Raw genomic sequence first — 17528 nt, 5'->3', positions numbered from 1 at the left:
CCGAGTGGTTAAAGGCGTATGTTTTCCAACCTAGAGATCAGAGCTGCGCTGGTTCGAATCACAGCGCTTCCAATGTATTTTGCATTAAAAAAAAATTTAATATGTCGATAAGGACCATAATAGCTCTGGTAGGTAATGGAACATCGACCTTATGTGGTGAGACAGAGCGACGCTGGCGCTATCTAGGAACAAACAACAGAAACAACGTCGCCGGAATCCAAGATGGCGGCCTCCAGTGGAACAGAAAAAAATCAAGAGCGATGCTGGCGCTACCTAGGAACAAACAACAGAAACAAAGTCGATGGTATCCAAGATGGCGGCCTCCTGTGGAACAGAAAAAAATCAAGAGGGACGCTGGCGCTATCTAGGAACAAACAACAGAATCAAAGTCGAAGGTATCCAAGATGTCTGATCTAATATGGTGGATCCAATATGTCTGCCGGGGTCAAGGACCAGTTAAAAGGTCAAGGTCAAAGGTCAAGGTCACGGTCATCCAGGATGGCCGCCGTGATATACTTGTCCCGTTACAATATGTCCCGTTACGCGCATCCAAGATGGCCGCCGTGACGTCACAATCCAAGATGGCGGACACCGACACCACACACCACGCGCCAGCGCCTGGCGCAGGCGCCCCTATTGTATACTACTACGGGGCATACCTTATTGCAGTCTAACGAGCGATCTAATTATTCCATGAAAAATTCATGTCCTTAGTTGACTATAATTTAGACTCCAGCACAACGCAGTGGTGTTTACGGCAATGAGTGATGGAGGGGTGATCAGAGGGCTATAGACACTGCCACGACTGTTTTACGTATTCATTTCACTCCAGGGTAGACTCAACTTGACTATACATAAACAAGCATTTTAGAGTTCTTGTCGGTCGATAAAAAATTCACATACTTTGTTGGGATACGTGAGATTAGGTAATTACTTCCTCCTTGTTTACAACTAACCCAGGATCGTCGAGGGCGTGGTAAGAGCAGTGCAGTCCAATCATCAACGTGAAGCAGTTTATATGTGCTTTCAGTCTACTTTGCCACCCGATCAAACTGCGAAATAATCGAAGCTCTAGCGACGACGCAACATGGCTGCGGAGGTCTCTAACCTTGGTTAAACGCTGGACAGCTCGTTAATTTTAACGGGAGAGTTCGGTTTAACCGAACGTGTTCGGTAGCGCTTGTAGCACAACAATTATATTGCCCGTGGAAGGGGAGGGAGAGGGAAGTTGGGGGGGGGGGGGAGGGTTAGTTTATTCTTCGCTCCTTTGGTTTCCCACCCCATTTCAGGCAAATGTTGGTGCGTTTCCTGAATACAGGGCGCAGCAGATAAAACGCTTTCCCCGTTGGCACGAAAATAAACTGGCGGTGAACACGAAAAAAAGAGCCCCTATACTAATCATAGAGAGAGAAAAAAACCTAGAGTAACAATAAAATAAAGTTCTACAAATACAATTTTTTTTAAAGAAAAAAATGTTAATAATGGTAATTTTATGCGTGGGAACTGCGCAAGGCTCAAGTCTAACCAAACTTGTATCATTACAGTCTGTTTTCAATAAGGTGAGACCTTCTTTTGACAGGCGCTGCACAAAACATTCAGATGTCGATAGCTGAATATTACAACAAGATGAACAAAATAATTATTGATACACAATTAGCTAGTCTGGTGCAACATGTATCGGTGTTTGATTGGTTCATTGCGGCACTTTTCAAAGAAAGTCTCATCATACATTGTACAAAGTGCATCTGATATGATGACACGGCACACGTCAAGGGCTAAAACATACCTGCAATGTATGCGGGTAGCGCGCGTAGTTGCGTCACAGAATGTGTAGTGACATGTATTTAACGCGGAAGGATTTTGAGACTTGTTTTGAGTTCAACCTGTACCTATGTAACCCTCCCGTTTACTTAGCTACCCAATGAATCCGCATAATAGTCAGGGTATCACAGATAGGGACTGGAAGAATAATTCGCGATTTTAGTGAGCTCTATAACAGAAGCCACAATCCACTGAACACTCGAGAAAATATCACCTGTTCATTGGTAGAGACGGAAAAAATCCACGTTTTCGATTAACTCTACGATAGACTCCAAAGTCCTCCGTATACTCTGGCAAATGTCACCTGTTCACTGGTTGTCAACTGATGTTAGTTCGCAGGCCACCGCGAGCTTCATTAAGTCGATGGAGAATGAAGGTAAGTTGTCAGACCTATCTATATGACCGTGGTCCAAAGTTCGATTATTATATAAAAAGTCAGAGCGCACTATTTAAAAAAATTAAATATTATCTTAAACTTGGTGTAAGTTTTTGGACATACGTTAGCACATGTATGTCTGTAGAAGAAAACTACAAAAAAACACAAATGACAAAAAACCTGACAACAGTAATGTTTTGCTTAATTTGTGTTTTTTGTCATTTGTGTTTTTTTGTAGTTTTCTTCTACAGACATACATGTGCTAAGCAATGACGTATGTCCAAAAACTTACACCAAGTCATGCACTTCTATTGCACAAATCTTTCAAAGATAATATCTTAAACTTATTATTTTTTTAATAAAGAAATGTATTTAAGTTTCATAAAACATTTTTGGCTTCTAGCGAAGATACCTGAAAATAAATTGTAGTGGAAACAAATGGAAATAAAGTTACAATCTTGTGACCTGGTGTCCTGTACCTCCGAAGCACAGTGCAGTTGTTGTTGTTGTTGTTGGTTGCGCGCGGCACTCACCCGCATGGTGTTCTGCAGGTCCACGACGAAGTAGCGGGTCTGGTGCGCGTTGGCGGAGGCGAGGCTCAGCAGGTAGTCGTTCCTGGCGCCCGTCGACTTCTCCTCCAGGGCCTCCCTCTTGGACGTGACCTGCGGGCCCCCGCGGTACCATCAGCCCACTCTTCACCGGCCCCGAGCCACACCTCCATGCATACTAGAATGTTTTGTTTTTGTTGTTGCAAGAAAAAATATAGGTGAGGTTAGGTTTATTACATGAATAAAATTCTCGCAAATATTCGTCCATTATTGTTTTACCAGGTAGGGTAGGTTCCCACAATTCTTGGTGAACGTGACTAAAAATGAAAGACGGTTTTGTTAGGTCAGTTACATAAACACCACATGAAATCGGTCTTAAAGTATTACATTCACACAAAAGTTAGTTTTTGTATATCCCCCCCCCCCCCCGAGACCGCCATTTTCCGCTCGTGTAAGCCAAGGATATTAAAAATATTCTAAAATCGCTATAAAAAAAAGTAACATGTTTATCTCAAAAATGTTTTTTTCCCCCTAACCTAACTTAAACTAAGAGTAGTTTTGTAAGAGAGGTCTGAGTTAGTGAGGGACCTAGGTGCGTCTCAGACCGAAGCCTATACACCTATTCATGCTGGGATTAGCCACGAAACGTGTGCTTTGTGCGGGGATTGGCCAGCCATGACAGCGATCGAAGCCATTACCAACTCCTCTATATTAATTATAGATTATAACGACGTCAAGTTGGGTCCAGGGTGAACCCTGAGCACAGAAATCCGGGATGAAATTAGGCATACATTCATAATGTAGTAGGAAAATACAGGAGACACTATCCCCCGGTTATAGAACCGAAAAATCCACATTTTTCCATCTTCATATGATTATTTTTTTGGTGTAAAAAAAAAAAATAGGCATTTTTGGTAAGGTTGATTAAATAAATAAATTAATTTCTGACAAAAATTATTTGTTTAGTTATTACAGAAGGGTAATTTTTCGCGTATCTAAATGATCGTAACACAAATGAAAGGTTGTTATGTTAGGTAGATTACTTCATAGATAAACCGTCAAATCGTTGTTACAAGTACTGAAATTCTCACAAAAATTCGTTCTTCATTTTCCCCCACTAGAAATAGGTAATAAATGTTGGTTAGGCTAGTTATAGAAAATTAAAAATAATCTAAAACAGTTAAATGTACTATTATCTTAAAAATGTTTTATTATTTTATTTTTACAAATTATGACTGTTTTGAACTTTGGATATGTTCAGAACTCACGGGGATTAGTGAATCTTAGGCTTCCCAGGGGAAATTCTCTCTCAAATATTTAAAAAAAAAAAAAAAAAAAGGATGAGATGGTGCTTGGTGCAAAAAAAAATTAAAAATTTTAAATGTACCTAATATGAGAAACTCTTAGGGGATAGATAGTAACATAAAGTTTTGCCTGTATAATTTCGTTCTTTTGTTCATGATTTCAAATTTAATATTGGTTAATATTTTCTATAAATGGTTATACAAGTTTTATGGTTTTTATAACCTCGAAGTCAGATTTTTGCTTCAACGGTAGCATTAACTATGACCATGTAATCGTGTGGTATACAGTTTTTAGTTAACAGTTTTATGTAGCTTTTATGAGAAAATTATTTTATGTTTAGAATATCATTTATAAATGAATGGACAGTTGGTTCTCCCAAAATCACAGACACGTGAGTTTTCAGGAATTTTCTACAGCCTTATTTTTATTTACTATGAATGAAATGTTAAATATAAAGTTTTTTAAATTCAAAAACTACATACAGATGGTTACTTTAAAATGGTGTTAACATACTATAATTAAAACACAAACTCGTCTTGAAGGTTTTAAAACGCATTAAGAAACACTTATTGTACTGATGAAACCATTAATGAACTATCAAATAAACTTAAATGATTGATTAAGTTAATCAACGGAAAAAAACTGCATAGATAATAGAAAGAGCACAATAATTTATTAAAATATTCATTTAAAGCATTTAAAATGCTGCAATTATATGATTTTTATATCCTCGAAGCTCATTTTTTTGTTAATCAAAACTTACGGAACTTGAAATTTTTCTCGTGGGTAAAATTATTTTGGCAGGAAATTTTCACAAAACCTTTTTCTACATACGTTCTCCTTATTTGAGGGCATTTAGCTTCAATGATAATGTCCTGATTATTTTCTGACTACGTATAACTAGTATCTGTGAACTTAATTATGTGTTACACTCGTTGGAATCCTCCAGAAAAAAAATTCTTCACTACGCCCTACTACCAGTCTGCTCCGTGGCCCGAACAGTTCCGAAGTTCACCGAAGTTGGTCGCTCGCTCGGGTGGAAAACAGCCGTAACGTACTGACATTTAAGACTGTCTTTCTGAAAACAGCCTCGGCTACGCTGTATTCCTAAGGATCTCTGCAGAACCACAGGATTAAGTTGCAGCTAGCATTAGGAAACAGTAGGGCAGGGATTACAATCAGAGCAATCTTTCGTAGAAAACAGTCTCGGTCGCACTATTAAAGTACATCATAAATCTATGCCTAACCAACCATCCACTCTTTTAAAATATTTTCAATGTAGCTAACCTAACCTAACTAACCGTCCACAGTATTAAAACTATTTTTAATGGTTAGGTAACCTAACCAACCTTTCTCACAATATCAATATTTTTTTTAAAAATATTTACACATGACCTTGCCACTCGTTAAAATGTTAAACTACCAAAATTTTGGAATTCTAATATTTATTTTTAGAAAATTGGCTTTCCGTCATAATTATGATATTTTAACCAATTTGCATAAAACTTGTAACCAAATACAGAACATACGGTATAACCGAGTTTAAATTCAGATAATCGAAGTGTTGATTTCAGGTGAACAGAGAGAGAGAGAGAGAGAGAGAGAGAGAGAAATATTCAATTGAAGACAGGAAAAAAAAACGAACTTGCACAAATGCACCTTGGGAATGGACTGTTGTGAATCTTAAGTTTTCCGCATGAATATTGCCACTGTCTTATCAGAGTAAAGAGTTTTTTTTTGTTTAAAACATTGAAGTTTCAAGTATATTACAACGCAAGTTAAAAAGTGTATATGACAGCTAAACGGATAGACTTCAAAAGTTCTAATAATGCGAGATGACTGAGGTACCGTAATTCAAGCACTTTGGAGGTTATTTCATCTGTCCAACCGTCCGTCGAAAGTCAAAGCTTGGAAGCTTATGGTGGATGGAATTACTGGGGCCATCTTATTAGCTGCAGGTAACGTGACTGGTGAACGGACATAACGGAATGTTTGAAATTCTGCTAAAGACATAATTCCTAAACTGGCATATTTTAAATTACCCTCAAACATGGTTTTTCATTTCTGTGCAGTGTATTGTTAATAAAAGCAGTGAGTCGAACATTTAAAATTCTTTAAATGATTCACGCAATGGGGAATTTTGATTTAATACAATTTTTATGACACACGCCCTTGCAGTTTTTCACTGTTTGTCATGGAAAAAATCAAGAATGCAAACAATAAAAATTTAGTAACATAAACTCACAACGTAAACACGTATCATGATCAACACAACAACGACAGCACAGACAAAAAACAGTAAAACTTTTAATATCAGACAGCACAAGAATTCCGCGGAAGGAATTTTATCATGAAAATATAACAGCACAGACAAACACAGTAAGCTAACAATCTTTAACAATACTGTCTCGACGTTATTAGACCACTGTGTTCGAGTGCTGTTAATTTTTCATGACTAAATTCCTTCCGCGGAATTCTTGGGCTGTATGATATTTAAAGTTTGAATGTGTTCGTCTGTACTTTTGTTGTTGTGTTGGCCATCATACATGTTTAGTTTCATCGTTGAGTCCAACTATTTGACATAAGCTGATTTAGGCTTATTCTCTGTGGGTTTATGTTTTCATTTTTATATATTTTTTGCATAATTGAATTTTTTCCATGACAAACAGTGCAAAACAGCAATGGCGTGTGTCCAAAAAATTGAATTAAAAACAATTTAAAGAAGTTTTTAAAACCAGATCCCTAAAAAAAAGCATAAAAAATTATCTTTGTAAACCATAAATTTGTCAAATAATCAGCTATGTACATCACTGAAACGTAGTTGTCAAACCTTGCAATATTTGCAATGCTACTGTGAAATAAAATTCTGCTCCTTATTAAATAAATCACTAAATTTTAGTAAAATGTTATGTTTTGACTTCTAACCCACTGCCTCGCGGATCGGCATTGAATGATCGCGGTTGTGCCCGGCGCCAATCAGTGATTTCATGCACTGAAACACGAGACTATCTCAGGAGGGGGGAGGGGGGGGGGGGTGTTGGCCACGTGGCTGAAGGCAGCGGTACGTCGGGAGAGTCGACTTATTGTGCCCTTACTGGCCGTCTCAGGCGTCACACACACAGTAATTAGTCACTACAGGAATGTTCAGAGAGTACGGAAATAAACTATGAAGTACACTCGCGGGGTTTATTCTACAAACCACTCTCGTACATGGTGCTGCCCAGTAGCTGACCTGTCCGGTGCATGAGAGCATAGAGTAAGTAAAGGGAGAGGCGCCACTCCCATAGTAATGATCGTTTGCTTAAATTTGTAAACAAAACCCTTGCGATCATACCATTTCTTTGCAACTTGACAACGAAAAAATTACAGCAAAATACAACCTGAGAAAGGTTTAGCGCGTGATAGTTGGCACCTTTGTAGTCACCATATTATTTTATATTTTTTTCGATAAAGGATACAGATATTGTGAAATTGCTTTATGTTAGTCCTTATAATGGGACGTTAAACTATTTCTGTGAAAGAAAAAAATTTTCGCAATAGAAAAAAAAACACCACCGTTCAAGGTGGATTTGAACCCACGAACACCAGGCCTGAATTTCTTCGATCCATTTTACGCCTTTAACCACACGACCACCAGTTCATTTTACAAATATCGTTACAAGTGTATGTATTTATAAAATATTTTTCTACACTAGTAAAGTCCAAATTGTTTAGCCAGATTGAAACTGATGATCGTTTAATAATGAATTTTAATTCTGTTTATCATATTTATTTTCCACTATTATATTATTTTAATTTTCAACTTCAAAAACTACAGAAGTAGCTAGCAGGTAATATGGAGAACGACAGGCCAACGTCCTCTAATTTTCGTTTTCGGCAATATGCCTCGCAGCATCTAGTTTTAAGTGACATTTTAAAAATATAATCTATCATTTTCAAATACCATTATTACCACGAGACAATACAAAGATGGCCGTATGTAATTATAACAACTGGATATGTAATAAACTAAAGAGATCAAAATTTGTAATTTTTTTTTCGATGTTGGTGAAACATGGTATGATCAAATTTTTAAGGATTCAGTTCGTCCTATCTACTGTCACCCCCCTGCATGAGAGAAGCTCGTCTGACGCGCGTCGAGTTGCTGGCGAAGGCTCCACGTGTCCCGGCGCGTGCGTCCCTCCCGGCGGATTGAGTTCTACCTTTGAATATATATTTGGCGTGATTGCACAGTGGACAATTTTTAGCAGACAAAACAAGCCTTCCATGGTATTTAAAAGTATTACTGTAAATTGTTACCGTATTCATATCCATAAATCGGCGCGCTGCACTGCACACGTCGACACCACGGCATTGGGCAGTAATGGCCTAAGTGACCGGAGGGAGCACCAACAGGTGTCATCAGTTTGAAATCATAATTTAATCCTCTTATTTTATTTTTAGTTGGCAAATTTAGTCTGTGATATTTAGGTCGGCAAGTTTAAGATAGTTCAAAATAAATTAGGGTTATCTGAACAATATATTTTTCGGCACTGAACAAGGACAGATATAGTCAACTCAACCAGTATTTTATCTTATTGTAACGCGCGTCCTCATTCGATTTTTCTGTCTCTCTCTCTTGTCAAAGAAACACTGAATACACAACGTAAAATAAATAATAATGACTATGTATCAAAATGAATTCCGATGGAATCTGGATTATGACTTCTTGCAATGCGACCGAGGTATAGCCAGGGTTATCCTAACAGACACATTAACGTTGAATAAAATTGAAAAAAATGTACATAGAAACAACTGGGTGCAAACACAACAAATACGGAGTAGGGAGATAAATATTTGTCCGTAAAATAACGATGTGTGTTGTACTGTTGTTTGTACTTTCTGGTTGATTTATGACTAGAAGCAGAAAAAGCAGGCCATACATATCACAGAATTTTCCTAAAAGTGCAGCATGGACTGCAATAACATGTTATTAATATTTTTCTATAAAAATTACATAAACGTTTAAACTTCAATAAAACTTCAAGGGTGGATTTTAAAGACACTGCCACTCCTTTTGTCATGCCCAGAAATTTCAATAACTATAAATATTTAAAAGTACTGCTGGTTGAAATCATTACAATACGAAATTCATATTTCGTTGGCCCAGAATATTAGCATGAGTTATTTGAAAATGTTTCTTTAAGAAAAAGTTACTTACCTTAGCGCTGTTTTTCTGCAAAGACGTTATTGACTGGAAGAATGAACCCTTCTTTTTCTTTAATCTGAAACATAAATATGTAGACTTAAGCTCAGTTGCCATCAATAAGAATTTAATACGTTGAAACTCGTGACAAATGTTTAACACCCTAAAGAATGTCGAAACGAAACATTTCCTGGATGAGTAAAGCATATTGCTAGATACATAAAAAACACCGCATTGTTTTCCAAAAAGAAAAAAAAAGTGGGGGACGGATCAGTAGGAGTTCAGTTTATTAAAAAAAAATGTTTTAATCTACTATTCTTACTCTGATATTATAAAGAAAATTACATGTCAAGAACTAAAAAAAATCCATTGAAAACTTAAGTAACAAGTATTGATGACAAGATGGTAGCAGCACTCTCTAGCAAACGCCGTGTGAACTACGTGAAACCAGCGCTCCTGGTAGCGAGTAGGTACTGAAAACAATATGGCGGTTCTGTCTCGAACAAGCGATGCTATTAAAGCAAGAGCCCACGACGGCCAGACCTTCGTTATTTTATAAAAACTGAAAGTTTTTCTGAGCATGTTCCCTATACAGTTAAGAACGACCAGGAACTATAGAGTTTGGGTTGTGGGTACTTGGGCAGGTAACAGGTATTAAAGGTGTATAAAATAGTACCTTAAATTCGAAGTATAAAGTATAAAGCTCAATATTTTTATATTTTCTTAGGGATAACTTTAGAACTCTCGTCATCCATTGCCGGGCACTTACGACAGTTGCTACCCCCTGCCAGACACCCCTAAACTTTAATAAATTATAATTATACTTTCGTTATAGTATAAAAGCTAAATTTTATACAGGATGTATCAAAATTCATGTTACAACGCTTGAGGGTAGAAAGGTCTTATTATTTGCAACCATTTTTGCCAATAAACATGTTGCCGGAAACGCGTAGTTAAGCCCCTGTAGCCCCAGAAAGAGTCAGCGTAGGCAACCCGTTGTAGAGTGTTATGTTGTGGATGTGCGGGCGTTCGAGTAGAGAAATAACCTTTTTAATCGTGGCACAGATTTTAATTTCACTCTGAAATAAATCACAGCTGCGGCTTTGTTTCACAACATTGAAATTGTTGCATACGTTTTAACAACATGACAGCCTAAAGCAACGGCTCTAAAACACACCCACCTTGAGCGACACAGAGGTAGCAACAGTAGTATAGGATAGCCGGTCCGAGGACTGGGTTCTGGGTGTGGAGCCGAGAGCCGGCTCCGCCATATTGTATTGTGACGTCACGGCGGCCATCTTGGACGAGCGTAACGGGACACAGCATAACGGGACACAGCGTAACGGGACATAACGTAACGGGACAAGTAGATCATGGCAGCCATTTTGGATCCGCCATCTTGGATCCGCCATTTTGGATGACGTCATTGTGTTCTCGAAAATTCCGGCATTGTGTTATCCGCCATTTTGAATTATGACGTCACCGTTGCAACTTCCGTTACGGCCGCCATCTTTAACTTTTTTATTTATTATCCGATTTTAATGAAATTTTTTTTAAAATTTATTAAAAAATCCATTTAATAAAATTTTAATAAAATACTTATAAAAAATATACTTTTAGTACACGGAGTTTGGAGTCCTCGGTTCGAACCCGACGAGTGCAAAAAAAATAACAATGGCGACCGATCCTTCCTCAATGGTGGTTGCAGGCAGACTGACTCCCACCACTTTTTCAAAGCATATATATCGTCACCTAGTATGATGTCATGTCCGCCATCTTGAAATTTGGACGCCATCTTGAAAATCTTTATTTACTATCCGATTTTAATGAAAAAAATTCCAAAATTTATCAAAAAATTAACGTATTTGAATTCCGTTTGATTATATCGTTGTACGTCCTCGGTTCGATTCCCGGCGAGAGTAAATTGTCGATCCTTCCTCCATGAAAGCTACCTAGACTGATCTACCACCACCAGTACAAGGTATATATCATCAACTGGTATGACATCATGTCCGCCATCTTGTCTTCATCCGCTGGAGAGCACCATCTTGTTTTCGTCTGCTAGAGTGTGTCGATACCATGTAGTATAATTATCTGGTTACCAAACCTTTGACCTTGACCTTGAACTTTGACTGTGACCTTGAACTTTGACCTTGACCTTGAAATTTGACCTTGACCTTGAAATTTAACCTTGACCTTGAAATTTGACATTGACCTTGAAATTTGACCTTGACCTTGAAATTTGACCTTGACCTTGAAATTTGACCTTGACCTTGAAATTGGACTTTGTCCTTGAAATTTGACTTTGTCCTTGTCGACCATCATGGATCCGACATTTTATGTTCAGTACATGCTACCAGGAGCGACCACCTGCTGGAGTACACCATCTTGCGCGTGTACTCATATTATAGAGTACATTTCCATCTGGTTAATTTTATTCTAACCCGCTACAGTGCAGTAATCATTTATTACCGAGGTGCCCCCGCCATCTTGAAATTCGGCCGCCATCTTGAAATCATGTAATAATGTAGCTAGAAAAGCGGGAAAAAATCCAAAATTCATAAAACAAATCACTCATTAACTTACATATCGATTCGATCCGCTCCAGTCCTTGGTTCGATCCGCGATCGATGCAATAATGTTTAATTTTATGTAAAAAAAATAATAATTTCCATAAACCATGTTCAAAATTCATTAAATAGATTTGTAATCCATATAATGATTGATTGGATCGACTTAGGTCCTTGGTTCGATCCCTGGCCGATACAAAACAACTTTAATTTCAAAAAAAATACTAAAAAAGTGCTAGGTGTGAGAAAATAAAAACACCACAAGTTCTTTTAAAAAAATTTTATTACATAAATTCAATACACTACTACAAGTACAAAAAAAACACTGACAAATTAACAAAGCCTTTTGGATTCCTCGAATCAAACAGTCTTCTTATTGTACGGACTAAGCCTTTTACATGACTTTAAATGTCTATCCGATCCGGTCATCACCGCAGCCAGAGACGGACTGAAGTTCAAATCACTTATATAGTCTCATTAGCCGGTACAACACATGAGTCAAATCAATAACCATGTTCATTATACGTCTCGGAGCATTTTTTATAATGACGATGTAAGCTATCGATACGTGAAATTAGTTTATTGCACTTATTGCACTGAAATTGTATTCTTTGAACATTATTAGAACAACCGCTTCTTTCATGTCTGCGAGCATTTGAGGTGATAGTAAATGATGCACCACAGTATTTGCACTGATGCGAAGTACGCTCTTCATTAATTGAAGTATACAATGTTGATGAAACTTCAGCTGATGGAGGAACAGCACATATCGAAGTCTCCTCCAGTGTTGTCAGAGGCGTTGCCAACGGGATCTGCTCCAACATCGTCGGCGCTGACGTCATGGTTCCCGTAGTCGATGATACATCCTCCATCGAGTACGACGTTAAAGTCGGTAAAGATGCCATCGAAGTCTCAAGAACAGGCAATTACACGACTTATGCACCAGAAGAAACAAACTAGGTGATCCCTACACCACCGTCGCCAGTAACAAACTGAGCGTCCTGCTGTCTAGGACTCGCTTATATACATGCGCCGTATGGAATAATACGCTAGTCAAATCAAGAACCATCTACAATAATACTAGAGTCAAAACAACGTTAAAAATAGAAGCACCGACTACGAAAAGGCAGCACATTTGGAAGCACCGACTACGAAAAGGCAGCACATTTGGAAGCACCGACAACGAAAAGGCAGCACATTTGGCAGCACCGACAACGAAAAGGCAGCACATTTGGAAGCACCGACTACGAAAAGGCAGCACATTTGGAAGCACCGACAACGAAAAGGCAGCACATTTGGAAGCACCGACAACGAAAAGGCAGCACATTTGGAAGCACCGACAACGAAAATGGCAGCACATTTGGAAGCACCGACAACGAAAAGGCAGCACATTCTGGAAGCACCGACAACGAAAAGGCAGCACATTCGGAAGCACCGACAACGAAAAGGCAGCACATTCGGAAGCACCGACTACGAAAAGGCAGCACATTTGGAAGCACCGACAACGAAAAGGCAGCACATTTGGAAGCACCGACAACGAAAAGGCAGCACATTTGGAAGCACCGACAACGAAAATGGCAGCACATTTGGAAGCACCGACAACGAAAAGGCAGCAAATTCTGGAAGCACCGACAACGAAAAGGCAGCACATTCGGAAGCACCGACAACGAAAAGGCAGCACATTCGGAAGCACCGACAACGAAAAGGCAGCACATTTGGAAGCACCGACAACGAAAAGGCAGCACATTTGGAAGCACCGACAACGAAAAGGCAGCACATTCGGAAGCACCGACAACGAAAAGGCAGCACATTTGGAAGCACCGACAACGAAAAGGCAGCACATTTGGAAGCACCGACAACGAAAAGGCAGCACATTCGGAAGCACCGACAACGAAAAGGCAGCACATTTGGAAGCACCGACAACGAAAAGGCAGCACATTCGGAAGCACCGACAACGAAAAGGCAGCACATTTGGAAGCACCGCCAACGAAAAGGCAATGCATTTTGGATGCACCATCATAAAGACAGCGCATTTTGGAAGCACCATCGAATAAGGAAGCACATTTTGGAAGCACCATCGAATAAGGAATCACACTTGGAAGCTCCATCGAATAAGGAAGCACACTTGGAAGCTCCATCAACAAAAAAAAAAAGGCAAAAAGGAAGCACAAGTTACGAGATCTAAGTCTTAGTTAGAAATCAGAATACACGAAATAAAAACCTTAAATTTTTATAATTTAAATTATTTATTTCTTTACATTATACAAATGCAAGTAAAACAAGCCATTATTGTATGTAGCCAGCTTTCCTCAGTTCCTTGAGTATGAAGGATATTTCTTTGATGCACAAATAGTTTCCTGCACAAAGCGAACCATGTAGAAGTCTTAGCCGGTCAACCAATATGTTTGGATCTTTCCATGATGTGTAATCATTCTCTTCTACCACCATCTTCCTTGCACCTTTATAATAAATATTATGATCTCTGGTGTCTTCCGTTTTACCACCAACCTCAGGGTAACTTTCATGTTTGAGACGGTGATCATCACAAGCTTGATCAGATTTATTTAATATATCACGACGTTTCCACCGTTTCGGTCTCAGGACACCTCCACATTCTTCGATCTTGGCAGCTTTAGGTGTTTCATCATAGTCTATGTCTTTGTCAACAGCCTCAGAGTCACTGTAACAATCACTGTAGAAGGAATCGTCTTCACCCAATTTACCGTAATAATTCGATGTTGATGATGTCGAAGTGTCTTCATCGTCTTCATGCTTCCTTTTTAGGAGTCCATCATTTTTACAAAGTAGGAAAGATCTACTTGAATTCGGCTGGAATATATTCTCACTTTTCACGTTAAGGATTCTTCCATTGTCTTCATTCTTCCGTAAATCATCAACCTCCTTCAATTTAAGTTCTTTGTCGAGATCGGAAGAGCCAAGAAGATTATTGTGATAATGCAGATCACTCTTCCTTAGGCTAGTAGATTCATCGTTGTCCTCTTGCTTGTACGCAGGCTTGGCGCTACAAGTTCTGCCATGTCTTTTTAGGCTCTCTCTCCGCGTAAACGACTTGCTACATCGAACACAACTTATCATATTGCGCAGAGGATTTTTAACACAGTCATTCTTCTCGTGTTGTCTTTTATTCTTTCTCAAGATAAACTCTTTACTGCAAAACTTACACCTATGTTCTTTCGATACAGCGTCAGATCCCAAATCGGAATTCATATTAGTTACTGAGACTAATGCCAGATACCAATTGAGTGTTTTAAATTAAATCCAATACTTAAATAGAAATTTTTTCATATTTCATCAGCGAGAATTAATATATCTCATGCAAAAGTACTTTATGCATGTAGTTCTGCTTTTCAACAACAGATGTCGCCACATGTTGCTTGCAGGTAAATAATATTTAGTTCTTTTATGCGGGATGCGGGATGCTCACTAACGATCGCAAAAGAAGGATGGCTTCGCTAGACTCAAAGGAAAAGGAAGTTCGTCTTGCATGTTGGTGCTCCACAGATGTCTCATGGTGTAATATTAATTTGACTGAGTAATGATATTTTTTTTAATTCCACCTGATAAAAATATTGCAAGTTTTGATTTAGTAGCAGAAATTATCGAATTAAATGTAACTCCAAATAAAATGACATGTCTCATTAGACAAAAAAAAATCCATGCAGAGATAGATCTCTCACAAATAATCAGGAGCACTCGGTGAAAACCATCAGATGTATAGTCAGGAATAATCAGAAAAACTTGGAGAAAGCCATCAATATAATAACAAGAATAATCAGGAGCACACGGAGAAAACTACCATAATATTGTCAAGAATAATCAGGAGCACACGGATAAATCCACCATAATACTGTCAAGAATAAACGGGAGCACACGGAGAAAACCACCATAATATTGACAAGAATAATCAGGAGCACACGGAGAAAACCGCCACAAGTTTTCTTTGATATCATAAAATTTCAGAAAAAATAAATAATAAAAATAAATAAATAAAAAATTTAAAAAAATGAAATAAAAAAATACATAAATAGATTCTGCTAGCTTGTGAACTTCTCATTGTTGAGCAAAGATATAGTTCTAGTACAAGCCAGAATTTTATGTATTTTTTTATTTCATTTTTTTAAATTTTTTATTTATTTATTTTTATTATTTATTTTTTTTGAAATTTTATGATATCAAAGAAAACTTGTGGCGGTTTTCTCCGTGTGCTCCTGATTATTCTTGTCAATATTATGGTGGTTTTCTCCGTGTGCTCCCGTTTATTCTTGACAGTATTATGGTGGATTTATCCGTGTGCTCCTGATTATTCTTGACAATATTATGGTAGTTTTCTCCGTGTGCTCCTGATTATTCTTGTTATTATATTGATGGCTTTCTCCAAGTTTTTCTGATTATTCCTGACTATACATCTGATGGTTTTCACCGAGTGCTTCTGATTATTTGTGAGAGATCTATCTCTGCATGGATTTTTTTTGTCTAATGAGACATGTCATTTTATTTGGAGTTACATTTAATTCGATAATTTCTGCTACTAAATCAAAACTTGCAATATTTTTATCAGGTGGAATTAAAAAAAAAATATCATTACTCAGTCAAATTAATATTACACCATGAGACATCTGTGGAGCACCAACATGCAAGACGAACTTCCTTTTCCTTTGAGTCTAGCGAAGCCATCCTTCTTTTGCGATCGTTAGTGAGCATCCCGCATCCCGCATAAAAGAACTAAATATTATTTACCTGCAAGCAACATGTGGCGACATCTGTTGTTGAAAAGCAGAACTACATGCATAAAGTACTTTTGCATGAGATATATTAATTCTCGCTGATGAAATATGAAAAAATTTCTATTTAAGTATTGGATTTAATTTAAAACACTCAATTGGTATCTGGCATTAGTCTCAGTAACTAATATGAATTCCGATTTGGGATCTGACGCTGTATCGAAAGAACATAGGTGTAAGTTTTGCAGTAAAGAGTTTATCTTGAGAAAGAATAAAAGACAACACGAGAAGAATGACTGTGTTAAAAATCCTCTGCGCAATATGATAAGTTGTGTTCGATGTAGCAAGTCGTTTACGCGGAGAGAGAGCCTAAAAAGACATGGCAGAACTTGTAGCGCCAAGCCTGCGTACAAGCAAGAGGACAACGATGAATCTACTAGCCTAAGGAAGAGTGATCTGCATTATCACAATAATCTTCTTGGCTCTTCCGATCTCGACAAAGAACTTAAATTGAAGGAGGTTGATGATTTACGGAAGAATGAAGACAATGGAAGAATCCTTAACGTGAAAAGTGAGAATATATTCCAGCCGAATTCAAGTAGATCTTTCCTACTTTGTAAAAATGATGGACTCCTAAAAAGGAAGCATGAAGACGATGAAGACACTTCGACATCATCAACATCGAATTATTACGGTAAATTGGGTGAAGACGATTCCTTCTACAGTGATTGTTACAGTGACTCTGAGGCTGTTGACAAAGACATAGACTATGATGAAACACCTAAAGCTGCCAAGATCGAAGAATGTGGAGGTGTCCTGAGACCGAAACGGTGGAAACGTCGTGATATATTAAATAAATCTGATCAAGCTTGTGATGATCACCGTCTCAAACATGAAAGTTACCCTGAGGTTGGTGGTAAAACGGAAGACACCAGAGATCATAATATTTATTATAAAGGTGCAAGGAAGATGGTGGTAGAA

General features: G+C 38.0%; 1 protein-coding gene across 1 annotated transcript in view; it reads right to left on the bottom strand.

Annotated features, from left to right (window-relative positions):
• LOC134540820 (protein nervous wreck) overlaps positions 1-17528 on the bottom strand; it is a 303303-nt gene that overhangs the window by 119151 nt on the left and 166624 nt on the right. The window contains exons 7-8 of the mRNA XM_063383775.1: positions 9251-9314; positions 2731-2859 (exon numbers count right to left, since the gene is read on the bottom strand). Coding sequence (XP_063239845.1) covers positions 2731-2859; positions 9251-9314 — 193 coding nt within the window. The remainder of the gene's footprint in view (positions 1-2730; positions 2860-9250; positions 9315-17528) is intronic.

Source organism: Bacillus rossius, chromosome 1 (assembly GCF_032445375.1).
Source record: "Bacillus rossius redtenbacheri isolate Brsri chromosome 1, Brsri_v3, whole genome shotgun sequence".
NCBI lineage: Eukaryota > Metazoa > Arthropoda > Insecta > Phasmatodea > Bacillidae > Bacillus > Bacillus rossius.
The sequence above is the reverse complement of the archived record's forward strand: the minus strand, read 5'-3'. Positions and strand labels throughout refer to the sequence as shown.